General features: G+C 33.0%; 5 protein-coding genes and 1 non-coding gene across 8 annotated transcripts; 2 read left to right on the plus strand and 4 right to left on the minus strand.

Annotated features, from left to right (window-relative positions):
- Positions 1-239: 239 nt before the first annotated feature.
- Positions 240-3575, minus strand: hpl-2 (Chromobox protein homolog hpl-2). 3 transcript variants are annotated; one of them, NM_001027482.4, is made up of 6 exons: positions 3514-3575; positions 3066-3239; positions 2560-2798; positions 1448-1601; positions 1005-1076; positions 240-593 (listed from the first exon to the last, which is right to left on the minus strand). In NM_001027482.4, exons 1-6 carry the CDS (start codon positions 3553-3555, stop codon positions 369-371), a joined length of 906 nt encoding a protein of 301 aa, NP_001022653.1. In that variant the 5' UTR covers positions 3556-3575; the 3' UTR covers positions 240-368. The 3 variants fall into 3 exon arrangements, with proteins under 3 accessions (NP_001022653.1, NP_001022654.1, NP_001022652.1); NM_001027483.3 differs by having other exon boundaries at positions 299-599; positions 3514-3566; NM_001027481.5 differs by lacking the exons at positions 240-593; positions 1005-1076; positions 1448-1601 and adding an exon at positions 1636-1860 and having other exon boundaries at positions 3514-3566.
- A 93-nt stretch (positions 3576-3668) lies between these two features.
- rnf-113 (putative E3 ubiquitin-protein ligase rnf113) lies at positions 3669-5685 on the minus strand. The gene is made up of 3 exons (NM_066974.7): positions 5545-5685; positions 4749-5481; positions 3669-4026 (listed from the first exon to the last, which is right to left on the minus strand). The coding sequence occupies exons 1-3, from the start codon at positions 5680-5682 to the stop codon at positions 3743-3745; spliced, it is 1155 nt and encodes a 384-aa protein (NP_499375.1). The 5' UTR covers positions 5683-5685; the 3' UTR covers positions 3669-3742.
- Positions 5686-6567, minus strand: K01G5.10 (Haloacid dehalogenase-like hydrolase domain-containing protein 3). The gene is made up of 3 exons (NM_066975.2): positions 6276-6567; positions 6131-6229; positions 5686-6080 (listed from the first exon to the last, which is right to left on the minus strand). Exons 1-3 carry the CDS (start codon positions 6561-6563, stop codon positions 5721-5723), a joined length of 747 nt encoding a protein of 248 aa, NP_499376.1. The 5' UTR covers positions 6564-6567; the 3' UTR covers positions 5686-5720.
- An 862-nt stretch (positions 6568-7429) lies between these two features.
- On the plus strand, positions 7430-11051 carry tasp-1 (TASPase homolog). The gene is made up of 9 exons (NM_001392207.1): positions 7430-7599; positions 7714-7845; positions 7897-7979; positions 8033-8136; positions 8188-8336; positions 8389-8519; positions 9508-9731; positions 10399-10464; positions 10647-11051. The coding sequence occupies exons 2-9, from the start codon at positions 7812-7814 to the stop codon at positions 10849-10851; spliced, it is 996 nt and encodes a 331-aa protein (NP_001379234.1). The 5' UTR covers positions 7430-7599; positions 7714-7811; the 3' UTR covers positions 10852-11051.
- Positions 11052-11175: 124 nt separating this feature from the next.
- Positions 11176-25121, plus strand: dpy-28 (Condensin complex subunit 1). Its single transcript, NM_066978.6, has 16 exons — positions 11176-11319; positions 11988-12205; positions 13060-13334; positions 13987-14356; positions 15139-15662; positions 16487-16677; positions 16726-16815; positions 17096-17255; positions 17302-18151; positions 18921-19581; positions 20355-20510; positions 20830-21102; positions 22286-22372; positions 22420-22498; positions 23064-23270; positions 24742-25121. The coding sequence occupies exons 1-16, from the start codon at positions 11192-11194 to the stop codon at positions 24970-24972; spliced, it is 4500 nt and encodes a 1499-aa protein (NP_499379.2). The 5' UTR covers positions 11176-11191; the 3' UTR covers positions 24973-25121.
- Positions 25122-25440: 319 nt separating this feature from the next.
- On the minus strand, positions 25441-25487 carry Y39A1B.5. The gene has a single exon (NR_052710.1). It is a non-coding gene; the product is annotated as an Unclassified non-coding RNA Y39A1B.5 (non-coding RNA).
- Positions 25488-25799: the final 312 nt, after the last annotated feature.

Raw genomic sequence — 25799 nt, forward strand, 5'->3', positions numbered from 1 at the left:
AGGAACTTTCAGTTTAATGATTTAGTGGGTTACTGTAGCTCTTAAAGGCGCACTCATTTTTTACGGGCGAAATTCAGGTGTTTCTAGGAAGTCTGTTTGCCATCATATTTTATCAGATTTTTTTGGCCGAAAAATTTGTTAGTCGATGCACCATGAGTTTTGTTCTCGATGTTCTTCATTTTTGTGGGATTTTCTGCAAATGCAGAAAATTTGTCGATGCACCATGAGCTTCTCAGTGTTTCTAACATATTTTTTATATATATTTCTAAAGAGATTTTTGTTGTACTATCCATTATATAAAGATAATGTTCAAACTTTATATAAATCGGATTTTCGAAAAAAAAAAGAAACAGCGGAGATCAAATAATTTATGAGTTTCTTGGGAACAAGAGACTGTCATCATCGTCTGGTACAGTGTCGACAACGATCGGACACGGTGGCGGGCTATTCGAATTGTCATCGAAAACGGAGAGGATGGCCGCCTCGTGAACTTCTCCATCGCCAGAGTCTTCAAGGAAATCTTGTGGGAAGCTGGAAAGCAGATCTCCATTGGCCGCCATGTGCATATCATTGAGCATATCGGCCGCGGTTTGCTGAAACTGAAGAATGGTTTAAGGAAGCACGTGGAGTCATACAGTCCCTTTTCGCTTTGATCTACGAAAAATGCGGGAGAAGAGACGCAGACATCTTATCTGATTTTGCATGGTTAAGAGCGTTCTGACGTCACATTTTTTCTGGGAAACAATTCCCGCATTTTTTGTAGATCAAACTGCAATGAGACTTTCTGACACCACATGAGGAAGGCTATTTTTTTGGCGAAAAAATCCCGAAATTTACAATTTCTGACATTTTTTTATTTACTAGAGATCGATTTTTAAACGAATTTCAGGAATCTCTTTTACAAATCTATGTTTTCCTTTTTCTTTGAAAAATCGATACATAGTGTTCTGTAGTTCTTAAAGGCGCGGCCTCAAAAAATATTTCGTTCGTGGTAAGACCCCTACCGCTTCAGTCATCTCAACGTCCTGCGATATTTTCGATTCCTTCCTACGTTGCAGCTCGTGTTCTTCGGTTGTCTGGAATTAAAATAAAAATTTTGAAAAAAATTTCAAAAATTGTTTTTTATTCTAAAATTAAAAATACATAATTTTGTTCCAAAAAAAGTTTCTAAACTACTTTTTCCTTAAGAAGAATACCTAAAAGAATTCAAAATTCGCAAAAAATTAGTTTTTTCTCAAAGATTTAAAAACAGTATAGTTTTAAAAAAATTTCTCAAAAAAAATGTTTTCCCAAAAAAAAATTTTTTTTAATTAAAAAAAACATTTTTCGAGAGGTGTTCAAATTTTGGACCTTGTGTAGAGACTGTTTTTTGGAAACATTTCAGAGAAAACTTTTTTTTTTCATTTTTCTCAAAATTTTCTCCTTCTAAAACTTCAAATTTTCTCACAAGAATTCGATGTCCCGGTGGCATTTCAGGCCACTCATCATCTGCATCATCTTCCTCAATCGAACGCTTCTTCTTTCCCTCGGAAATCCGTTTGTGTCGTCTCTCCATCTTTTTCTTCAGAAATTCGCCGTAAGCGTCGACGAACGGGCGGTATCTGTATGGAAAATAGAATGTCGAATGTAATGTGTCTCAAGAAATTTTTATTGATTCAATAATATTTAGTCTCGATTTCAGGGGTTAGCACAAAAATTGGTATAGATTTTACAAGATAATTCAAAAAGAATATGGGAATGAGATGAGAGAACATGATATTGAACACGTGTATCGGGGTGGGGAGTGATTAAAGCTCGTCGGCTTTTGGGTCTTGGATTGTTAGCTTGGATTCGTAGTATCTGATAACTTGGCTCGGATAGCTGAAATTTAGAGCTTTTTTAAATGCCAAATTGAGGTTCGCTTCCTAGCTAAAAACTCTAGCGCCGATCGGGATTTCAGTTTTAAATACGCAGAATAGTCAGAAAAATTTTGAATGTTTGAATTACCGCGCCATGGTTTTTATCAATTTAAACGCAATTGTTCCGTTTTTCCTCGAATTTCTTAGTGAAAAAGTCCAATTTTTCATATTTTTCGTGGTATTTCGGTATTTCGGCACTTATGTGCAGTACAGCCGGCATATTTTAGAGTGAAATCCCCATCGACGCGTATCACGAGACCACAAGATTCTGAAAATGCGTATCGCGCAAAATATCTCGTAGCGAAAACTACAGTACAGTAAATACAGTAAATTCTGTAGTGCCTGTGTCGATTTACGGGCTCTATTTTCGAAATCATATTTTTTTGATTTACCGATAGAATATTAAAATTAAGCAAAAATGCCACTATTTGAACAAAAATCCATTTCAAAACTCGAGCCCGTAAATCGACACTACAGTAGTCATTTAAAGAATGACTGTAGTTTTCGCTACGAGATATTTTGCGCGTCAAATATGTTGCGCAATACGCATTCTCAGAATTTTGTGTTCCCGTAATATTTTTTTTCGGATACTTTTAAAGTTTTTGGGTGGAGTGTTTCCGTAATACACTTTTAATCAACCGGGAGCAATTCCCAAACTCACCGACTGTTCACCTCCTTCGCTGGAAGAAGCCGTGCCGTGTCATCACTGAATTTGCACAGAAAATGAAGTTCCCCAGGTCCCTTGGTGAGCCCGACAATGCATTTTAACTGCTTGCCTTCCAGTGAGAATTTGTCATTTTGATTCGTTTCCTTCTTTTCATCTTTATCCTCTTCTGGATCCGCTTGATCTTCGGAAGGTTCGGGCTTCTGGCTGTGTCGTTTGCGAATTGGTTTCTCTCTCTGTAAAAATAAAATAAGTTTGTTGCAGAAAAATCGGATTTTATGACTTTGTAATTTTAACTCTAAAAAACCTAATTTTAGTTAAAATCTTCAAGTTTACCAGCTTTTCCGTGTGAAAATAGGAGAATAATCGAACAAAAATCTAATTTAAACAGTTGCAGCACGGAAAAGTGGGCAAAATCGAAGATTTTTCAAACAATTTTCACTATGAAATTCGCTTTTTAGGACCATTTCAAGTAAAATAAACTTTAAAAAATTCTTCAAAACCTTTGAAAATTCCCTCTCAAACTCGTCCAACATCTCGACGCACTGGAGATTCTCTCTCGGCTCCCAGCTAGAGTCAGACTCGGGGAATCCTTGCCACTGTATGAGAAATTCGTCTCTGCCGGCTTTTCCAGTTCGCTTGTCCAGCACTTTTTCCACCATGAACACGTTGTCCTTCTGGAAATCAGATTTTTGAATAAAATGTGACTTTTTTTTTCTTTGTCGGGGAACTTATACTGTCGCTTTGTTTCTAGCAAAATTGGATTTTTTATGCAAAAATAGATTTTTTGTTGCAAAATTGTTTTTTTAAAATATTTTTTTTAGTGCAAAAATTGATTTATTGTTTTTTTGCAAAATGGACTGTTTTTTGGTTTTTTTTCGTTGCAAAATTGTATTTTTTAGTTTTTTTTGTTGTAAAAATAGATTTTTTGGTTTTTTCGCCGTTCCATACCGGATCTTCGATTTTTGCTCGCTTTGTTGATTTGCTCGACATTTTTGAAATTGCTGAAATAAATTTGAGCTAAAATGGGAGAAATCTGAAAAAACATAGAAAAAATATGGAATAAAGATTCGAACAATATCTTGAAATTAAAAAAAGGCTCGAACAAGAAAAAAAATCATATTTAGTTTACTCACAGACAATCACCGTACAGAAATATTTAAAAAAAAAATAAAAATTATCAATCTTTTTCAGCATCATCATCATCACTCTCAGAGTCATTTTCTCCACCTTCAAGCCCTTCCACATCCTCCATCATAATCTCCTGTTCCTCATCGCTCTTCTCCTCGGCTTCTGGAACATTTGAGTCGTTTTCAGGCTCCTCGGGCTCATCTTCGTGATCATGATGATGGTGATCGTCGCATTCGTGTGGTTTTTCATCATCGTCACTATCTTTTTCTTCTTCCTGTTTCTCGGCTTCTTGCTTCTGTTGTTGCTTCTTCCGTTTCAGGTAGGTTAGGAGCTCTGAAAATTTAAAAATTAATTTTTTTTTGCCACATTTTTCGAGCTACTATCTTGTGAATTTCGCAAGTTTTGGATTAAAAGCGCGGTTTGTTGCATGTAAATTTACGAAGGATTTTGTACTTCACCCGGACAACTGTGAGTTATTGGCTGAAATTTACTTTTTTGAACTATTTTCGCTGATTCTCTTCCAACATTCCAAATTACCAAAGAAATGAGTTTTCCAAAAAGCAGAAAAAGAGGCGGAACGTAATTTTGCAACCAATTTTGCAACCATGCGGCACGGTTTTCCTTTTTCTTTTTTGGGGTTTTTCCATAAAAGTTTCGATTTTATTCCTTTTAATTCACATTAGATTGGGAGGATATTTCAAGCTAAATTGGTTGTAAAAATATGAACTATAATCGAAATGTTATGCGAATTAAATTTGATTTTTTTCTCGTAAAAAAAAATAAAACAGGAAGAATCGAAGTTTTTTGGAAAAAAAAACCAGAAAAAAAACCAAAAAAAAAAACAGTGGAAAATTGTCGAAAAATCGTGCCGCAGAGTTGCGAAATTAGGCTCCTCCTCTCTTTCTAGTTATAATGTCTTATTATTGTCCAAAAAATGTGAAAAAAGATTCACGCTTGTCCACGTGCAGTATCCTCCGTAACATGTAAGTATCAAACTGCGCCGAAAAACCTTCCAAAACTTGCGAAAATCACGAATTAATCGTTCTATTTCAAACCTTTTGCGGTATTCATAATATTCTCAGTATTCTGCTGACATATTGGGCATTTTGACGACTTTTGGAACGATTTCAACGCACAACCGGTGCAAAAGTAGTGCTTGCATTTTGTCACGATCGGATCAACAAATGGATTTCCGCAAATAAAACAATCCTCCGGAAACGTATCGTCGCCTTCATGAATCTCGTAATTCGCATCGTCTTCAGCACCATATTTTCCTGCTTCGTACTCCTCATCAATCTCCCATCCGTGTTTATAGTCCGATCGGTCGTGCACAAATTTACACGAATCTCCAAACGTACAGAATCCAGTCTCCTTGTAATCCTTGCAAATATCCGGTGCAAAATCCCAACGGACTGTTTGTCGTAGAAATTGTGGCGCCCGAACGGGCCCAACTCGATTATAACCACTTGCAGCGTTTCCCTTGGCCGTATCCTTCGCCTCTTTGGCTCCATACAGTGCACTTCCCTTGTACAGAATTTTTCCGTCTTTCTCGACGCCTTCCTTCAGTTGCTGTTGGACTCGTTCGAATTGAGCCTGGGCATCGTGTGAATAGTCTGTGTCCACTTCGAGTGTTGCAGTGGCACCTTGATCACGTGGTCCAGATGGACCGGCATCTCCTGAAGCGGCGAACGAGTGAGTTGCTACTGCGATATCCTGATTGTCGTCAGAGTCGTCAGAATCATCCGATGAATTATCAGCACGTCGTGTTGAGGCGTCTAGTTGTTTGGTCTGAATTTCAAAGTTTATTGGGATTTTCCAAAATTTTGGAGCACTAAAGTACCAAGATCTCACCGACTGGACCATCGGATTCGTACGACGTCGCTTTTGAATCACATCCTTCACTTCTGAATCTTGATCCTCATCACTTGAGCTTTCCTTTTTACGAACGACGGGTGCATTGCGCTTTTTCGGTTTTCGGAAGAGATCCATTATCTGAAAAATTAAAACTATTTATTAAATTCAATTAATTAATAAAGCTTCAAATCTGACAAACGAGAAATACAATAAAACGGTTCAACATTATGAGAGGAAGATGAATCAAACAATAGAGCTCTACAGCCGAAATTTTTGGCGCCATGGAAATCATTTTTCAAATTGTCTCCAATGTGCAAGATTTCCGAGGGAGAAATTAGATCGAAATGGTTGACAACTAGCTGGAAGATCTTCTCATCGGGCTTTTCGTACCCAATTTCGCCGGAGAGAACTGTCATGGAGAAAAGATCGAGTAAATTGAATTGAGAAAGTAGAGATTTCAAGCGACTATCGAAATTGGAGATGACAACCAGGATGATTCCTTTCAGGCGAAGTTTTTGCAGAGTTTGGCGCGTCTAAAATGAAAAATTGCAGTATTTTTTTTTCAACAATTCACAAAATTTACATCGCTTTCAACTAGTTTCCACGGCTCAGGAGTTGCATAGTGATTGTACAAAGCTCCAGCGATCACTTCAACCCGTCCTTTTTCAGAATCCGGAGCACACTGAAACTATCAAGTAGGGGACTTGCCTAATTCAGATTACACCTACATCCAAAAGCGTAGAAGAAACTACTTCAATCCACCAACTTTTGTTTCCAATTCCATTGAACCCAAAGCAGGGCGATGCGATGCTCATTCGTTTATAATTTTTAAGAAAGCTTCCCATGATTTGATCGGAGTCGACTTCCAAATCATATTGCCTCGCGAAACGGGAATAAACTATCGGTGGAGACTCTTTCATCGTGATTAGTGTATCACGAGCATCTAGGGAGAGAACTTTCACGACTGGAGGGGTGGAAAGGTTACGAGAAGTTGTACGGAGCAGGTTGGAGAGCATTGAGCTAAATATGGAAATCTAGAGTTTTTTTTAGATTTCCAAAGAAAAGGTTAGTGTGTTGATTGAAAATTTTCCTCCAAATTGGCCGAAAACAATATTTTAACGACGGAAATACTGCATTTTAACTATTTAAATGACGATTTCGTAGAAAATAATATTGGAAGTATCGGAAATCGATTTTTCGAATTCAAACATCAGGAATTTTTGAGAAGTTTTTCGAGATGCATAGGGATAACACTAGGCTTCTTAAAAGAAAAAAGGTTTTTGCATCCGAATTTCAGAGATATTTCTGTAGAAAAAAAAGAGTTCAATTTACTGTTCAAACTCTCCAAATAACGATTTCTCAGCCAAAATCAATTAATTTCCAACACCTGATTTTGAACAGAATAACAATTTTTGAACAATTTAAAAGAAATCTTATCACAAAATTCGTTCATTTTGGCTTGCTTCGAGTATTTAGAAGGAAAAACTAGAGATTTCCTTGACTCCACTTGTTTCATCGATTAGGAATACTTTATCTAAAGATATTTTTTATATTTAAACCTATTTCTTTATTTAAAATCCAAAATCGCAAGAAATCCCTCATAAATTCGTCAAAAACAAAAATAAACTAAAAAAACACTTTTAAAAAATCGATAAAATTCGAAAGACCCGCGTGCGGCACGGAAAAAGTGGGCGGAGTGCGCCGAACGCAAACCACTCGCACACTTCTCATACACTCCGCCACAACACGCTCCACCGGAGTGTGTGACACAGCGCGCCAACTTGAAAATGGCCGAGAGAGTGTCTCGTGCTCAGGTCATGCGCGGCCTAGTTTTACCATGTGATTTTGACGCCAATTCAAATGATCACATTTCCTCGTGCTTTGCAGCGCTCCTTCTCCTCGTCCAAACCCGTCGAACTCGTGCTTTTCTCATCGCAAAACTGCTCGCTGTGCGTACATTTTCACAGACAACTCAAAAACTATCTTAAAAAGCATCCCGGGATTGTTGTCGTCGAGAAAAATCTCGCCCAAGAATCGCCAGAGCTAATTGAAGTGAGACTTTCTTCTACGTCTACGTTTTTTTTGTTTTGTATTCTATTTTCTCATTTAATAAAAATATAAATACAGAAAATTTAAAAATAGGTAGTTTAAATTCCTAATTTTCAGAAATTCAAATACGACATTCCCGTCCTGGTGGCCGGAGATAATAAAATCCTTCTGAAACATCGATTCAGTGGAGTTCTACTCGAAGAAAACCTCAAAAAATGAGCAACTGCGAGATAATCGCGGTGCACGGAGGTTTGCGCACACTAATTATCGATTTTTTGCGGCAAAATTTAAATCTTGCAGGTGCGTGTGCTAAATTCGACGCAAGTCTTGCCGAGGACTGCCGTTTTGCGTGTGGTACAGGCACTGTTGAGAATGCGTTGACGGTGAGGAATTCTTTTTTGGTTTTCTCACGAAATATATTTAATTTTTTTTGCAGGATCTTGAAAGAATAGAAAAGTTCAACTGTGGATTCGGCTCACATTTGACTATCGATCAAGAAGTTGAATGTGAAGCATCATATATGTCATCCAAAAATTTAAGGTTTCCCTAAAAACCATACATTTCTCCCTTACCGATTATTTTCAAATTCAGTTTCGGCGCGGTCGGCGCGATTTCCAACGTTTTCCATCCGTCCCGAGTGGCACGTCACCTTGCACATAGCAATTGGTGGAAGCAGCGACGTCTTCTTCATCCCCTTATTCTTGTTGGTCGTGGAGCAGAGAAATATGCTGTTAAAAATGGTAAATTTCTGAATTTTGAATTTTAAATCTCGAAAAATCATTGGATTTTCAGATTTTCCAACGTGTACACCTGAAGAACTCGTATCAAAAGCGGCGAAAGAGAGCTTTGAGAAGTATTTACATCGAATGCTTCATCCATATGATACACATGACACTGTAGGAGCTATTTCAATTAATACCAATGTAAGGATGAAGGAAAATTCGAGATTGGTTCCTTTTCTCAGGGAAATGTGTTCAAAATATGAAAAATTAGCGCATTTCTTCTATCAGATCCCAAGAAATTTCAGAGTTCCCGAAAAAAAAAGCCTTTTTCGAAAAAATGGCATTTTCATTAATATTTTGCTAGAAAAAACCGAATTTCAATGCAAATTCCGCCCTTTTGACTCAGATTTTGCCTAATTGTCCACAAAAACCGTTTTTTTAGTCGAAAATTAGCATTTCTTCTATTAAACTCCAAGAATAATCCGAAAAATATATTTTTAACTACTTTTTGACCAAAAAGTCCGATTTTTCAAAATGAAAAATTCGTATTTTCCGTTAAATTCTTACGTAAAAAAGCTATTTAGGCTGAATTCTGTGAAAACGCTGAAAAATCCGATTAAAAAAAAATTTTCGCCGAATTTCGATGCAAATTTCGCGTTTTCGATCCAGAATTGGCCACAAAAAAAAAGTTTTTTAATCGAAAAATAGCATTTTCCTTTATATTTCTATGAAAAAAAAGCAGTTTCAATGTGAGTTTCTGAAGAAAAAAGGTGGAAAATCCCATTTTTAAATCTATTTTCCACCAAAGTTCTATCAAAATTCTACGTTTCCTTGTGGAATTTTCATTTTTCCCGGAACAAACAGGTTTTAAAATTGAAAATTAGCATTTCTCCGGCAAATCACACGTATAAAAGCTATTTCGATCGAAATACGAGTTTAAAAAACCAGATTGTCAACTCCATTTTGGCAAAATTCTATAAAAATCTCGAATTTCCTCTATTTTAGCCGGTTTTGGGTCTAAATTTCTCTGAAAAAAAAAAACGGTTTTCAAATAAAAAATTACCACTTTTCAGTAAAATGCCAATTTGGTTTGCAAAAAAAAAATCGATTTTCAAAAGTTTTTCCCCCTGAATTCTATCAAAATTTCGTATTTTTCCAATTTTCGCCACGAAAAATGTCTTTTTTGCAGACAATGAACTCAGAATCCGGTACTTCAAGCGGTGGAATTGTGCTAAAACACTCGGGACGGCTTGGTCACAGCTGTGTATATGGAAGTGGAACATGGTCTGAACGAAGGCAATACGAAGAACCATTTGATCAAGTCAGTGAACGAACCATCTCGATTTGTTCGACAGGACACGGTGAATCACTTGTGAAAGCCGATTTCTGCAGGGGTATCGCCACGAGAGTGCTGTAAGTTTGGGAAATTATTGAAAATTTGGAGATTTTGCGCGCACTGGATCATTTTCCGTAGAAATAACTTAAAACTGAGCAGTTTTAGATGTAAATCAGCATGAAAATCCACAATTTTGATGATTTTTGAATCTTTTTTCGAACAATTAGCACAAAAATCTATAATTTTTGGAAATTCTGACCAGTTTTCTTTTTAAAAAAGTTGCTTAAAATTCGGGGATTTTGCGCGTTCAGGACCATTTTCTGTAGAAATTGCATAAATTGGGACGTTTTTAGCGATTACAATTTTACAAAGGCAATTTTCTCTCAAAATTAGCACAAAAATCCACAATTTCCTATCTATTTTCTGCAAAAAATAGCTCAAAATTCGAGATTTTCATATATTTGTGATCTGAAACAAACTGCAAATCCAAGTTTTTTACCGTTTTTCTTGAAAATGTAGCACAAAAATGTAATTTTTGACTGTTTCTAAACTTTTTTCTCTTAAAATCGGCAAACAATTGATAAATTAACAATTTTTAAATTATTTCCCTTACAAATAGCTTTAAAAATTGTAAAAAAAAGAAAATTTAATATTAAAAAAGATTTTACGACTAAAAAAAAAGAGATAAATCGCTGCGAGACCCTAGTTACCATAACAACAACGCATCAATTTTGTTTCTTTCAGAGACGACGAGGAGGGTATCATGTACAGTGAGATTATTCGAGAATTCATACACGAAAAAATGGAACAGTAAGTAGATTTATTATTCCATTCAGAGCAGCATATTTATATTTAAATAATTGAAAAATTGAACATCGAAAGTTCGAAAAAAATGAAATTTTTCATAAAATTTTGTATCTGTTGATGAAAAAACATAATAAAGCTTTATATATATATTTTTCGAAAAATCGAAAAATTGATTTTTTTTGCAGTGGATCCCGATACGGTGGCATCGCATTGATCGCCGACAAATTCAAAGATCGAATGTCGCTGGAATTTCTGATTTTCCATAATTGTCGATATCTTCCGGCTGCAGTTCGTTGTCGAGACAATCAGATTCGTGTTTTTGAATCACAATTCGATCCGGATCAATGTACTACTGATCCTAAATGTGTTATCGAGTCATTCATCATGTAATAATATGTATATGATATCAAGAATTCCGCGTTTAAAACTTAGAAAAATCTGGAAATTGTGTTTTTTTTTCGGAATTTTCCGGGGTTTGAATGCGGAAATATACAAAACAACTCCCCCACTCCATCCGATTTCTCTCTCAATCCTCCGCTGAAGAATATTTTATGATTTGAAATTAAAATGAAATGAAGAATTTTGTAAATATTTTAATTTTTAAACTTTTAATTGTTTTTTCTTTTATTGAATTTATTCTAGTGCTCACTTGCTCGCTTAGAAATATCACTGATTTGTTATTATTTTTTAAAAACTAATTTCCCCCTTCTACAGGCTTTTCCCCTAACAAATGCCGAGAAAACAACGCGTTGTCACTACACCGTCACCACCGACTTCAGATGAAGATGAGGATATGGATTTTGGCTCGACGAGCCAGCAACAGCAGCAGCAGCCGACACGGAATAATGATGGATTGAGGTTGAGAATTTCAGTTGGAAAATTATAGATTTTTCAGTTTTTTTTTTCGTGAGAAAAATCAGATTTCGTGCACAATTTTCACATAAAAAACTAAAAAAATCAGTTTAAAATTCGATAAAAAACTTAATTTTTTCCGATAATTTCAAAAAAAAAAATTTAATATCAAATTTCAAAAATTTCAATTAAACTCCAGATTTAGATATATTTTTCTCAATTTTTACTGAAATTTCTCTGCAAATTGCAATAATTTCGATGCTTTCTTCACTGAAAAACCCATAATTTTCATTTAATTTCATTTAAAACTAATATATAATTTTTTACAGAACCTTTTATGGAATTTTCTAGAAAAAAAAGTAAAATAAAGAATTTTTCCTGTGAAGTTTAATAAATATGCACCGTTTTCTAGAAAAAAAAGAAAAACCATGGATTTTTCCGTTTTTTTTTTTGAAATTCATTTCAAAAACCGAAAAATCAGTTTTTTTTCCATTTTTCCTCAATCAAAAATAATTTTTTTAAATTTCCACAGAAAATGCAGAAGTAAATCGGAATTTTTTAAAACAAAATATGAAAAAAAAATCACAAATTTCTTCAAATTTCTCCTGAAAAACCGAGAAAAAGGCTGTTTTTTTCCTGTCAAAAACTCTAAATTTTCAAATTTTTTTTTTCAGTGGCTTCAAAAGTATCACGGAAATCATCGCCGAAGCTGACAATAATATTCCATCCGAACAAATCGATAAGGATATCGACAGTTTCTCTTCATATTCGGATATTTCTGATTGGAGAGGAATTCCAAAGTTCTTTCCATCGTTGAGCTCACTTTCACGGCGAGCTTCTACTTATGAGAATTGGGAAAATCGATTCAAAGTCGTCGATTATCTCGTTTCTTGTGCGTTTTTTGGTGGAATTTTGGAAGTATAAAATATTGCTCTAAAACCCGATTTTGAAGAGAATTTTTTTTAATTTAAAAAACCACGAAAAAGTTCAAATTTGCTATATTTTAAGAGGAAAAAAGTGCCCAAAACTCATTGATAATTTCCTGAAAAAGCAGAAAAATCGACAGTTTTCTCAATTTTTCTCAGACCAAAAAATTGAAAAATTTTGATTAGAAAAAAAAGATTTTTCGGTTTTTTTTTGTTGGAAAAAATAAAAAATTTCAAAAAAAAAGTAAAATGTTTAAAAATTTCGAAAAAAAATTGAAAATTGAAAAACCTAGAAATTTGTACATGCATATTTAGTTGAAAAATACCTCAATTTTTAAAAAGCTTCTAGAAATTTTTTTAAAAAGTAAATTTCCTCCTGTTTTTCCTCCGATTTTCGAAAAATTCAAAAATTTTCGCTGAAAAATTGTTTTTTTTCGGAGAAAATCTTTGAAAAACTTTGATTTTTCATAGAAAACATTACTTTTATTGTTTTAGACAATTTTCTCAATTTTTCGACAGAAGAATTGAAAATTTTTGTTTCAAAAAACTATTTTTCGGTTTTTTTTGTTGGAAAAAATAATAAAAAAATCAGAAAATTCTCAAAAAATATAGGACCTTTAAAAGCGGCAATTGTCTAAAAATTTCAAAGATAAACAGTTGAAAACTGCCGGATTTGCCTGATTTTTTCCGGTCATTTTCAACTTTCAGACAATTTTTTTCGCTGTTTTTAGTTGTTCAAAGTCGAATTAAAAAAAAATAATAATTATTTTCAAATGCAGATAATATATTTTCCACTTCAAAACCCCGCAAAATTTTGCAGGTTCCGGAGCTCTAAAAGACTCTGTAAGCGACTACGTGGCCGATTATTTCGAAAAAAATGAATCTGGAGAAGATCATAGTGTCGATGTGGAATTGGTGCATGCAGTCAGTATGTTTGTAATTCTTACTCAACGATTGACTGTTCAACTTCAATTATACGTATCAAAATCGATAGCATCAGCCAATCAACAGGCGAAACGTGGTACTGGAAGAGGTGGTCGTCAAGTTGATTTAGATGATGATATTGTCAAGTGGAAGGATATTCAGAGACATCGGGTAATTATAGTTTTCCAGGAAAAATAAATTGTAAATTTATAGATTTTTTAGAAGAAAAAACATTAAAAAAAAACGCAAAAATTCATGTGTCTTCGAGAAATTTTAGGTTTTTCAGAGATAATAGAAAATCCAAAATCGAAAAAAAAAGTTTGTAAAATAAATAAAAAAATCAATTTTCTTCTTAAAAAAAAAAGAAAACTCAGATTTTTTTAACTCCCAAATTTTCGATTTTCCGATTTCATTTTGAAAAAAATCGAAAAAAAAAACAACTACTGTAATCCTTAAAGGCTCACGTCCTTTTACTATAAAATCGGTCGTGCCAAGACCCGTTTAGTGAAAATTTCGCAAAATATCGCATCTGGGAAATATAAATATATAAAATTTCGTGTTTTCTGGTCAAAGCCCCCCGAAATCTGTATAGAAAAGAGCTCTTCCATCTAAAAAATTGAGTTTTTGAAATTATTATTTAGTTTCTAGAAAAAAGCTCCAAACTCTGAATATTTCTATATTTAATGCCATAAATATTTAAAAAAAAATTTCATATAGTTTTTTCTGCTGAAAGGATTTTTTTTTGGATTTTAATATCAATATAATATAATCAGATTTGTTAATCCATTTTAAAAATATTATTTGCAAAATTTTCAAAATTCAGATGATCAACTGCCTGCTGGAATTACTTGAACTTCGTGTCGACACCGTTGCCGGAACCAAGAAAAAGGCGATTCAATACGTTTTTGCGCCGGATGTCATGGAAAAGGACTTTTTGCTTCGCTTCCTTGACACAGTTGTCCAATTGCTTGAAGATCCCGAGAATATGGCTCGTTCCAGTCAACAATGGATTTCTCATTATTTCAGAATTCTGAAAGTACTTTCTGCGGACTATGGAATGACTAAAGACGTCGCCAATTGTCTATTCACAGCACTTTCTCATTCATATTTGGAAGCTGCTAATACTTTTCCGTTTATTGAACCATTGGTCACTTTGATGAAAGAGAATGGAGAAGGATCTGGCAGAATTTATCGTGAGTTTTGACGAAAATTCGATTTTTTAAAGGCTTAGTGTAAAATTAGTGTAAAAATAAGTAAAATCAACTTTTTTGTTCTAAAATCAAGTATGAAACATTTTCGAGCAAATCCGAAAAATATTTTTCAAGTTTTTTTTGGGGTCTGCGTTAAATTAAAGGTGAAGTAGCGCCAGTGGGAATTTTGTCTAAATACACTTATAATGATCTAAAACAACCGAATATCATAATAAAATACTCCAAAAAATTTTAAATTTTTCATAATTTCCAGCCAAAGTTTTGGCAAATTGCCAAAATTTTGAAAAATACGAGCTTTTGATGAAATTTAAAAAAAAGGCGTATGTTTCGACCCCTACAATGTTTTAATACAAATAACTCAAACAAAATTAAAACGTAAATCGAAAGAAAATTTTTTTTTTTTGGTCGATTTCCAAAATTATGAGTGTAAATAAAAAATTTTCAGAATTTTTTCGAAAAGTTTTATTATGGTATTTGGTAATTTTGGGACCAAATGAGTGGTTTTTAACAATTTCCCCACTGGCGCTACTCCACTTTTAAATATAATTTCATAACTTAAAAATAAAAATTTTTAAAAAAATTTTACAACAAGAAATCAGCCGTTTGAAATTTGTTTGTAAAATTTTTTTTTTTAATTTGAAAAACCTAGAAAAATTAATATAAATTCTTTTAAAATCTAATATTGTTAAATAATAATGCCAAATGATTTTGAGCAAATTTTATTTGAAAACTGTGATTTTCAAATATAAAATATAAAATTGCAGAACCCCTTCGAAACGTGCTTCAACTAGTAATCTGCCGTGTCGGAAATCTGTACGCAGGCGAACGAGCCGAAAAGCCACCACCAAAAGCATTCTGTATGATGGTTCAATCACTTGCAATAAATGTTCACGATTTAATGCTTCAAGATATAACACACGTCTACAGACTTCTCCAAAATCAACATGTAAATGTTCGAATGTCAACTCTTCACGCATTAGCTGACATGTTTTCATCGTCATATCTTTCCCAATCCCTCTGTGATACATTTGCCAGCCGCCGTCTTAAACGAGAGGGAATTTTCAAACGACTTCTCGCACATACTAATGATGAGGCAACAAATGTCCGATCGAAGGCTGTTTCTCTTCTCAGAAATATTATGGAAAATCGCCGGATTCCAGAAGAATTTGAGAGTTGTGGATTATTGTCAATTGTCGGAAGTCGGCTTAATGATAAGTCGGTTCAAGTACGAAAATCGGCCATTCAGTTTTTGACCACTTTTTTGGATAATAATCGACATGGACATGATGTGAGTTTGGAAATTTGAAAAAAAAATCGATTTTTGAAAACTGCAAATGCTAGTTAGAACATTGTATATATATATATATACAACTTGAATTTTTTTTTCTTTTTGGAAATTCAAAAAAAATCGACATCAAATTGATGTGAGTAGTATCTCTAAATTTTGTAAAAACTTTTAAATTAAAAAAAATTAAAACACATAAATTTCGCTGTTGCAGCTGTTGAAAAATGAATACAATTTTTTTTTTCAAAAATACTACAAAAATGATTTAAGTTTATTTTTTAATTTGCTTGTTTTTTGGAAATTTTCATCAAAAATTATTATTTAAAATCAATTTCCTCAAAAATTAAATCTTATTTTTATTTTTAGACATGTTTTTTTTTTATTTAATGAACATTTAAAATCAATTACATGTCGCTTTTTTTCAATATACATGCTTATTACTGGAACACAAAATTCTGAAAATGCGTATTGTACAACATATTTGACGCGCAAAATACAACTATATCTCGTAGCGAAAACTACAGTAATCCTCTAAAAGACTACTGTAGCGCTTGTGTCGATTTACTGTTTTTTAAATGAATTTATTTTCAAAAATCGAGCCCGTAAATCGACACAAGCTCTACAGTAGTCATTTGAAGGATTACTGTAGTTTTCGCTGCGGGATATTTTGTCAAATATATTGTACATTAGACAGAAATGTCAGAATTTTGTGTTACCGTAATAAAAACTTTACTTTGTAATTATTTAAAAAGTTTCGAGTTTTTTTTTCAAAAAATTTGGAATATCGCTGTTTTAAAATTTACATGCTCATAATTATTTTTTTTCAGTTCAATCGTGAAATGCACCAGCTGAAATTGAACGCGAAATGCTCGGAGCTTCGAAACGCCGAAGAACCCCAATCGAAAGCGATTCAAGGCGCCGAAAATGCGTTCAGGCAGAATTTATTCACATTGACAGCCGGCGTTCGTGTTGAGGTTTACGATATTTTCCGTCGAAGATATCGCGTCGAACCAGAAAGGTGTGAATTGTCAACTGGAATTTCGAGAAGAAAAACTTTTTTTTTCAGATCAATCACCGATATCTTGACGGGCCTCTTTTCGCCGGGTTCTGGAAATCGTCTGGTACGGTACTACGTGGCACAGGAGAATTTCCCATTGTAAGTTGAGAAATTTTACGATTTTTCAGTGTTTTTCTGAGAAAATCGAAATTTTTCGATATTATTTTTTTTTGACAAAACTCATGTTTTTGATACAGTATCATCTCGATCGTGACGAGACCCGTACAGCTCAAATTACCAGTTTACTCGAATCTATATATTTTTGAAGCTTTTAATACAGTACTCTTGAACGTTTAGGTGTATTGACAATTAAAAGAAAATTGGTCGTTGCGAGACCTGAGAAACGCCCTGAGAGTACAGTACCCTTATAATTTTCCAGCCGTGACCGTATTCCAAGCCTCCGCGAGCGCCGTAGCGACGATATGGAAGACGACGATGATGATACGGTATCTCTGGAGGATGATGATATGACGTCACTTGTTAGCGAAGTTGTTAAATGGGTTGTTGCACAGGCCGAGGAGGATTATGTCACTTTTAAGGTACTTTTTGTATAATTTTTGGATATAAAAACGGTTGAAATTTTAGGTTCAACTAACCCAAATGGACGATGATCAACTATTGGAAAATGAGCAAGAAGCACGAGACCGTAACAATCAAATAATGCAGTTGAGAGCTCAAGTTCAACAATTAATCAATAAAATGAGCATCGAGCAAGAGCTGAGTCGGTGTGTCACGATAGCGTTACGATGTGTTCTGAACGGAGAGACTGCAGAGATTAAAGAGGGAATCCGATTCTTGACGAGATGCAAGTTATTCGAGATCACAGGAGCAGATGATGCGATTCGATCGATGTGCTCGTTGGTTTGGAGGCCATCCGCTGATATTTTAAATGAATTAATTGAAGCTGCCGAGGATATGTTTATTAGTCGATTGGATGGAAATGAAAAAGCATCGGAAAGAGATTCATCAACAGTTGAGAATCTAATGAAAGCAATGAACGGAGTTACAGAAAAAGATCGTCCATCTGTTGAAGAAGTTATTTATCTTTTAGCAGCCACTGAACTTGTACATGTTGATAGTGATAAGAACAAAGTTCCACGTAAAAGACGTCCCATCGAAGCAAATGTGATCAATAAGCTATGGATGATTGCACTCGACATGTCGCATGGCATCAATTCCCGGAAAATCGATGCTTTACGAATACTCTATCCAATTTCTAGAAGTGAACGAGGAATCGCTGAGGCGAGATCTCGACTTCGTGTAGTTCAGAAGAAGCTGATGGATCCAGAGTTGGCTGTTGATGCGTTGAGGATTATTTCGATTCTAGGCACGCCGACAAAGTTGGAAAATGAACAGGATGCGTATAGCAGGCCTTTGTTCAAGATTCATCAGGATGATTCGTTGTGGAAATCCATTGAGAAATTGTTCTTTTATGGTGTGTAAGGGCTGCTGCTGCAAAAAATCGAATTTCTCCAAAAGTCCGAAAAATGTTGGAAAAAAAACAACTAAACATATCTTCCACCTCAAAAATCAAAAAAATCTTTTTTTTTTTTTTTGAAAAAAAATCTGTAAAAATTCGAACTGAACTTGGGAAACTGTTTTAGTTGTCCTGCGTTTTTTCTGTCAATTTTGATGCAAAATTGGAGATTTTAGCTAAACTTGGATGATTTCTCGAAATTTTAAATTGCAAAAAAAACATTTTTGGTACATTTTCAAAATGTCAAAGTTCCAAATTTGCTACAAAAAATTCCCAAAATTCCCCAAATTTTAGGTTTTTAATTTCCATCAACTTTGTGGGGTGTTTTTTTCTGAATATGTGTGGTTTTTTTTTATTTATTTATTTATTTATTTATTCATCATGGAAACAAAAAGAATATGAGAAGAAAAACATAACCGGTTATGATATTTACACGTGTAGATAAATAAATTAAAATAAAAAATTTTCGTTTCAATTGAAAATTTTATTATCATAAAACTCGCAATTTTTATGACAATAGACAAGATCCTGCAAAAATGAAGGAAAATCGTTTGAAAAAACTGACATTTTCATGGAATTTTGTGGGAAAAAATTTCGTAAATCGACAATTTTTAACAACAAATTTTTAAAGAATTTTTTTAATTTTTCACATAGATATTCGGAATCAGTCTTTAAAATCCTATCCTCTAACTTTCCTAATAAAAATTCAAATTTTTCAATTTTTCAGAAATAATGAAAGCAGACGATAATCCTGATCGTGACTGGTTCGGAGTAATTCGACTAACAATCACAACTATTCTAAGTCTCTCAATGGACGTCAATGTGATGCTTCCAAAGCTCGCCTCGCATTTTGTATACCGAACGAAGAGAATCAGTGATTTCTTTCTGTTCTATTGCGATCAAGTTGATGATGCTACAGATGATACCAGAAAGAAGATGGCTCAACGTCGAAGAGAATATTGGGCATTGACTTATTGTAGAGTAATGGAAAAATTAATGGCATTTATTGGTGAAGTGGCTGTTCAGTTGAATGCTTATATTCAAGTAACAATCCCAAAACTTCATACAAGATATGTATCGAAAATGGTTGACGCCGAGAAAAACGATGCGAATATTCGTGAAGAACCCGTCAGATTCCTAAGTGATCTTGAGAAATCGGTTGCTCAACGGAAAACAATATTCACAGTACCACAAGACACTACACCAGGTGCCACATCCAATGATCTACACCATCTTGTGTCTGTCATGTGTGACAAACGGCTTTTCGTACCGAATAAGCTTATGGGGCGGCTTCTACCGATTGTCGTTTACGGGATGAGGTGTAAGATAATGCCTACGAGGATTAGGCATGCCGCGACGGTAGCCTATGGAAAGATGATGCCATTGAGGTGAGGTGGAAGAAGAATTCTGAGAATGCGTATTGTGCAACACATTTGACGTGCAAAATATAACTATATCTCGTAGCGAAAACTACAGTAATTCTTTAAGTGACTACTGTATCGCTTGTGTCGATTTACGGGCTCGAGTTTTGAAATAATTTAATATTATTTATTTATCTTTAGGATATTTACAATAAAGCAAAACATGAGATATCACTGTCACAATGAGCCCGTAAATCGACACGAGCACTACAGTATTCATTCAAAGAGTTACTGTAGTTTTCGCGATGAGATATAGTTATATTTTGCGCGTCAAATATGTTGTGCAATACGCATTCTCTGAATATTCTGTTCCTGTAATAGAATTGTCTTTTATAATCCGAAACTAATTATTTTTAAATGTTTTTCTGGATCAGTGTTGTAATATTTTTTTTTTCGTTTTTTTTTGGTCCCAATAAACCAAAAAATGTATTTTTCTCAACAAAAAAAAATTTGGATGACCACATTATTTTTAATGTGAAAATACATATTTTCGCAATTTTTTTTTTGAAAAAAAGAAGAAATATTCCGAACTTCTTAACAAAAATTAACGATATTTTTGTAGATCAAAACCCCAAAAATTTTCTCTTTTACTCTCTTTTCAGTTGAAAAAATGGCAATTCGGAAAATTTAGGATTCTTCCAAAATAATATATTAAACGTTAAAACATTTATCTCAAAAAAATTGTCAAAAATTGTCAAAAAAAAAAGTTTATTAAAATCTTCAATTAACTCTATTTTCAGCGCCGAAATCTCTGCATTCGCAGCTCCATCGTTCTTCTCTGCAATGACAAAATCTTCTTCAATTCTGCTTCGTTGCAATTTAGTCGCTGCTTGCTGTGATTTTGCATTTGCCCAGCCGACACTCTTCGAGCTTTTCGCTCAGAGTCTTTTCAGAATGTTCGTACAAAGATAGGGAAAAATATTTATTCAAAACTTACAAAGAAAGGAAGGCAGAGCAGCTAAAAATATTTTTTATATAAGTTTTAGAAATTATCGTTTTCGAAAATTTGAAGCGGTTCGTTCGTTACCTTCGTTAATTTCGTTACCGACGAAAATCATAACACTTTTCTGAAGTTTTTAGTTTTTCGATGCTGATATTAGATATTTTTTCAGAAAAAAATCTAGTAGTTCTGCCAATTGTTTTGTTAATTTTTGACTCAAAATGTTTTTTTCTGGAATTATTATTTATTATAAAAAGCATTTGAAATTTTTACAGGTCTCAAGACGAATCACCATTGGCTCGTGAATCGACAATACTCGTCTTATCACATTTAATGTCGAATGATATGATTCAAACGCGTGGAGTCCTCTCGGAGGCGGCTCGTTGTATTTGTGATCCGACTCGAGCCGTCCGTGACGTTGCACAATCATTCTTCAAAGAGCTCAACTCGAGAACTGATACCATTATACAGTTGCTCCCCGAGTTCTTGTATCATTTGTCGAATGGAAATGAGCGAATGTCTTTCAAGTCGTATAAGACTGTTTTTGAGTATGCATTTTTGTTTGGATTCGGGCTTTTTTTTCCAGAAAATTCACGATTTTTTGTTTGAAAACAACTTTATTGTTTCAGAAAATAGATTTTAAATTAAAAAAAAAACCTTAAATTTCTCGGAAATTTTCGGTATTTTTTAGAGAACAGATAAATTTCAGATAAATTTATTTTTTTTTGATAGCACCCAAAAATCCGAACTATTCGATTTTCCTTGTTTTTCCAAAAAAAAAAAGATAATTTAAATCGATTTTCTGAAACAGTAAAGAGCTCAAGCGAAAATTTGCAAGCCAGAAAAAAAATATTCCTTAAAAATCTAAAATTTCGTGTTTTTTGAAATTTGAAACATATGAAAAAAAGCAGAAAAAAGGGAAAAACTAGGAAAAATTCGTTAATTTTGTTATAGAAATTCGAATTTTTTCAAAAAAAAAATTGAGAAGTTGAGAAAATTATAATATTTGATTAATCGAAAAATTGAAAAAAATTTGATGAGAAAATTAAAATTTTAAACTAGAAACGACTGGAAAATTTTTTAAATTTTAATTAAAAAATAAAACAAATACATGTTTTTATACACAAAAACACGAAATTTCAAGTCAGAAAAATATAAATTTCGATAATAAATCGAAAATGTCCGTTTTTTTTAATTCGAAACATCTGAAAGAAAGTAGAAAAAACGGAAAAACTAGGTGAATTCGAATTTATTTTTAAAAAATTGAGAAAATTAAATTATTTAATTAGTTAACAGTCGAAAAATCTGAAAAAATTGACCTATAAATGACTGTAAAATTTTCAAACTTGAATACAAAAAAAATTTTAAAAAAATAAATTTTTTCATACACAAAAACACGAAATTTCAAAATATTTTTTGACGTTTTGCAAAAAATTGCAAGTCAAAAAAAAATATATAAAAATTTCCATTAAAAATCGAAAATGTCCTTTTCTTGAAATTTGATACAAAAATTTATTTTTAAAAAATTGAGAAAATTAAATTATTTGATCTGAAAAAGAAAATTTTCAACTATTTAGAAATGACTTTAAATTTTTGAAATTTTTTTTTTTTTTTTTGAAAAAAAATTACATTTCCAAAACGAAGTTTCAAAATATTTTTCAAAAATTCGATTTGTTTTGCAAATTAAAAATAAAAATGTTCTAGTTTTTCAATAAATCCCTTTTTTTTCAGATTCCTAATCCAATTGCTAAAGGATAAGCCAAAAGCGAGCGCTGATTCGATGATTGATCGAGTTTGTATCAAATTCTCGAATACTGAGTGAGTTTTTAAAAACTTGAATTTATTATTTAAAAAAAATTTTTCAGCATGAACGACTCGGAAACACCGAAATATTTGCTTGTGGCTCTCGCCAAATTTGTGCAAAATGATGGAGGCCTTCATAGGGTAAGAAATTGGATTTTTAGACGAGAAAAAAATGAAATTAAATCTTATTATTTTGCAATAGTTACTGTAGGATTACTGTAGTTATAATGGCATTCTCGATATTTTTTAAAGCTAATTTCTGAGCTTTAAAGCTTGAAAACGGTGCAGAATTGGATAAAAAAAGAAAAAATTATCAGAAATTCCTAAAAATCCAGAAAAAAAAATATAAAAAACATACAAGAATTCGGAAAAGTTGGACATTTTGAAATCGGGTCAAAAATCGCTTAAAAACGACCGGAAAAGGAGCAAAAAATTAAATAAAATGTGAATAAATTAATAAAACTTGCAAAGTCGTTTTTTTTTTCAAATTGTGACAAAAGAAACCACCTAAAAACAATTTTGTTCCTAAAAACCGTAAAATTTTTCCGATTTTTGGATTTCTTTTTGAACTGAAAAATTTAAAACTTTGTAAAAACCAATTTTAGTCGCACCAGAAAATTTGCAAACTAAGTGAGTTCCAAAACATTTTTCGAGCTCAAAAAAACTGAGAAAACCACATAATTATTTCAATTTTTCAAAATTTCAGCTTCAAGACAACTGGCGTCACTGGAGCAAGTTTATGTGTCATCCGAGTGTTGCAAAAGAGTATCGAATGATGGTTGAACATATGCATTCAACGTCGAAAAATGATGAATTCAAAAGTCAATGTGTTGAATTGATTGATAATATCAATAAAATTGAATCAGAAGGATTGAGAAAAGAGGATGTTGCTATTGGATCTTCAATCACCAAGGTTTGTGTTTTTGAATTTTTTTTTTGCATATTTCCTAGAAAAAATAGGGAATTTTATATAAAAATTCTGGATTGTGGAATAACCTATTTTTCAATTTTGTAAGCGTTAAAAATCATTAACAATGTTCAACTTCTGTGAAAAACCATTTTCAGAAAAAATCTAAAATTTAATCCAAAATTCTAATGTTTTTCGGAAAGCAGCTTTAGATGATCAGAGCTGTTGCAAAAAAATTTTCGACCAAAAAACAAAAAAAAAAGAAATTTTTATTTATTTTTGCTGAATCAGTGTTGTAATTAATTTTCCCAAAAAAGGAAAAAAAAATATGCTAAAAAGTTTAATAAAAATGCAACTGGCCAATATTAGAACAAAATAAAAAAAGGTTGACATTTTCAAAATTCGGAGAAATTTCCACGTTTTTGATTTTTCGCTGCGAGACTTTTTCTGAAACTAAACATATTACAAGCTTATAAATCGGCTCACAAACATTATTTACAACAAAAAAAGATTTTTGAAATTTCGAAAAAAAATCAACAAAAAAATCAGGGAAAAACTAATAAATTCGTAGAGAATTCCGAAGATTCAATGTGAAAAATAAACTTTCCAGAAAATTTTTTTCCCATAATTGCGACAACATTTGTGTAATTGAGCAGTTAGAGTGTTTTCAATATTTAAAAAATGGAAGTTTGCTTACAACATTTATTGAAAATAATCTGAAATTATTAGAAATTATCCGAAATATGGTCCTCCAGAGTATCCTCGTTTCATTTCTCCATCCTTGTTCTCAATAATGACACTGGAAGCCGTATAGAATGAACCATTAAAGTTTTTGATTGCAAACTTTATATTTGGAGGGTTTCGGAGAAAAAGAGTTTTTAGATTTTTTAAAAGAATTTCTGAACGTTTTCGAAAAAACATGATACTGTAAAAATGAGAGCATTTTTCGGAATTTTTTGGAATATTTTTTCGCAAAAAATTTTATAAACACTTTTCTTCAACAAGTTAATTCAGAGAAAATCAAAAAATTAAAATTTTGTGATTTTCTTAAAAACCAAAAACACCTGCAACGGAAAATGTTGTGTAAAAAATAAATTTTGAAAAATTGAAAAAAAAAAACATAATTGATCGTAAAAAGTTTTAAAAAATCAAAAAATAATTTTCTTTAGTTCCCACTCAAACATTTGTTTAAAAAATACTGTTTTTCATAACTTAAAAAATTTTATTCCAAAAGTTACGCCGAATTTTTGAAAATTGAGAAAATTCGATTTTTGCAACAAAAAAAATCATTTTTTGAAAATTCTGAAATTTTTCAGAAAATCTTGAAATTTTTTCCGAATTCTCAAATTTCTCGGAAATTTTTTAAAATCAAAAATAATTTTTTCGTTTTTAATTTTTTTTTACGTTTGAAAACATCAGATCGTTCCAAAACTTTAAAAAGCACAAGCCAATATTCCCCACAAAATAAAAATTTCAGAACAAAGGCCGCGCGAAGAAGAATCCCACCACCATGTCAGGATCATCCCGAACAACATCCCGAGCAGCCAACTCAAGACGCAGAGCTCCTCCACCAGCACAATCCGATGAAGATGATTCGGATTCCGACGATGCTCCGGCGGCACCTCGATCTGCTGCACGACGAAAAGCTAAAAAATCAGCGGTGGCTGATGATGATTCGGATTCCGACGAATTTATGCTCGATGATTAAATTATTTTTTTCTGATTTTTTAATTCTGTACCATCGTCTTTTATTACTATTTATTCATTTATTTTCTTTTCCCGTAATTTATTTATTTATTTTTGTTTTTTTGATACTCAAAATGCCCAAGATTTTCAAAAAAAATTTCCCCCCCCCCCCCCCCCATCTCGAATTTTCAAAAAATCTCTTCCCTCCCCAATCTGATTCTCTTGTATTTCTAAACTATTGCGATCTCTCTCTGTGTTTTTTTTCGAGAAACTTGTCTCTCAATTGTTCATTTAATTTGTTGTTCTTCTTCCCCGTCTCCTCCTGTTCCGGGAGAAGAACTTGTCTCCTGCGCCTCCTGAAAGTACTGAAAGTACCCCCACCTGATTCTGAGAATTGCTTTATTACTATGAACTTTATATATGAATTTGATCTACAACAAAAAAAAATGTCTAGACGCATCTCCAGAAGCTTCTTCTCAGCAAAATGAACCAATGTTTTGGTTTGTGTCAAATCGAAGTGCAAACAGGCCGAGCACATACACACACCTTGACAAGACCCCCCTCCCTTAAAAGATGCACAATTCATTCTTCCCTGTCCTGTCTAGATTCTCCTGCACCGCTTGCTCCTGCTGATCATTAATGGTCTCGGCGCGGTTTTGGGAGTTTGACTTGATCTTAGAGTTTTTGGACCGAACACTTGTAGGCAGGACATGCCTGCCTGCCTGCCTATATACCTACATTCTGAAGTTTGAAACTTTAGGAATTTGTTGACAATTTTCTGAATTTTTTGAAAATTGTTGTAAAGTTTATTTTCAGTAAAAGAATTATTTTTGAAAATTGAATTAATTA

This window comes from Caenorhabditis elegans, chromosome III (genome assembly GCF_000002985.6).
Source record: "Caenorhabditis elegans chromosome III".
Classification (NCBI taxonomy): domain Eukaryota; kingdom Metazoa; phylum Nematoda; class Chromadorea; order Rhabditida; family Rhabditidae; genus Caenorhabditis; species Caenorhabditis elegans.

Bases quoted from the DNA above. Each gene is read 5' to 3' on its own strand.
- dpy-28 (NM_066978.6), top strand. From the start codon at position 11,192: ATGCCGAGAAAACAACGCGTTGTCACTACACCGTCACCACCGACTTCA. The intron at 13,335-13,986 runs GTAATTATAGTT...TTCAAAATTCAG, and splicing joins AGGATATTCAGAGACATCGG to ATGATCAACTGCCTGCTGGA. The intron at 22,499-23,063 runs GTAAGAAATTGG...TCAAAATTTCAG, and splicing joins ATGATGGAGGCCTTCATAGG to CTTCAAGACAACTGGCGTCA.
- rnf-113 (NM_066974.7), bottom strand. From the start codon at position 5,682: ATGGATCTCTTCCGAAAACCGAAAAAGCGCAATGCACCCGTCGTTCGT. The intron at 5,482-5,544 runs GTGAGATCTTGG...TTTGAAATTCAG, and splicing joins CGAATCCGATGGTCCAGTCG to ACCAAACAACTAGACGCCTC. The intron at 4,027-4,748 runs GTTTGAAATAGA...TTAAATTTTCAG, and splicing joins TATTATGAATACCGCAAAAG to AGCTCCTAACCTACCTGAAA.
- K01G5.10 (NM_066975.2), bottom strand. From the start codon at position 6,563: ATGCTCTCCAACCTGCTCCGTACAACTTCTCGTAACCTTTCCACCCCT. The intron at 6,230-6,275 runs GTAGGTGTAATC...TGATAGTTTCAG, and splicing joins TTTCTTCTACGCTTTTGGAT to TGTGCTCCGGATTCTGAAAA. The intron at 6,081-6,130 runs GTAAATTTTGTG...TTTTCATTTTAG, and splicing joins GGAAACTAGTTGAAAGCGAT to ACGCGCCAAACTCTGCAAAA.
- hpl-2 (NM_001027483.3), bottom strand. From the start codon at position 3,555: ATGTCGAGCAAATCAACAAAGCGAGCAAAAATCGAAGATCCG. The intron at 3,240-3,513 runs GTATGGAACGGC...TCTGATTTCCAG, and splicing joins GAGCAAAAATCGAAGATCCG to AAGGACAACGTGTTCATGGT. The intron at 2,799-3,065 runs GTTTTGAAGAAT...TTATTTTTACAG, and splicing joins TTGAGAGGGAATTTTCAAAG to AGAGAGAAACCAATTCGCAA.
- tasp-1 (NM_001392207.1), top strand. From the start codon at position 7,812: ATGAGCAACTGCGAGATAATCGCGGTGCACGGAG. The intron at 8,337-8,388 runs GTAAATTTCTGA...TTGGATTTTCAG, and splicing joins GAAATATGCTGTTAAAAATG to ATTTTCCAACGTGTACACCT. The intron at 9,732-10,398 runs GTAAGTTTGGGA...TGTTTCTTTCAG, and splicing joins GGTATCGCCACGAGAGTGCT to AGACGACGAGGAGGGTATCA.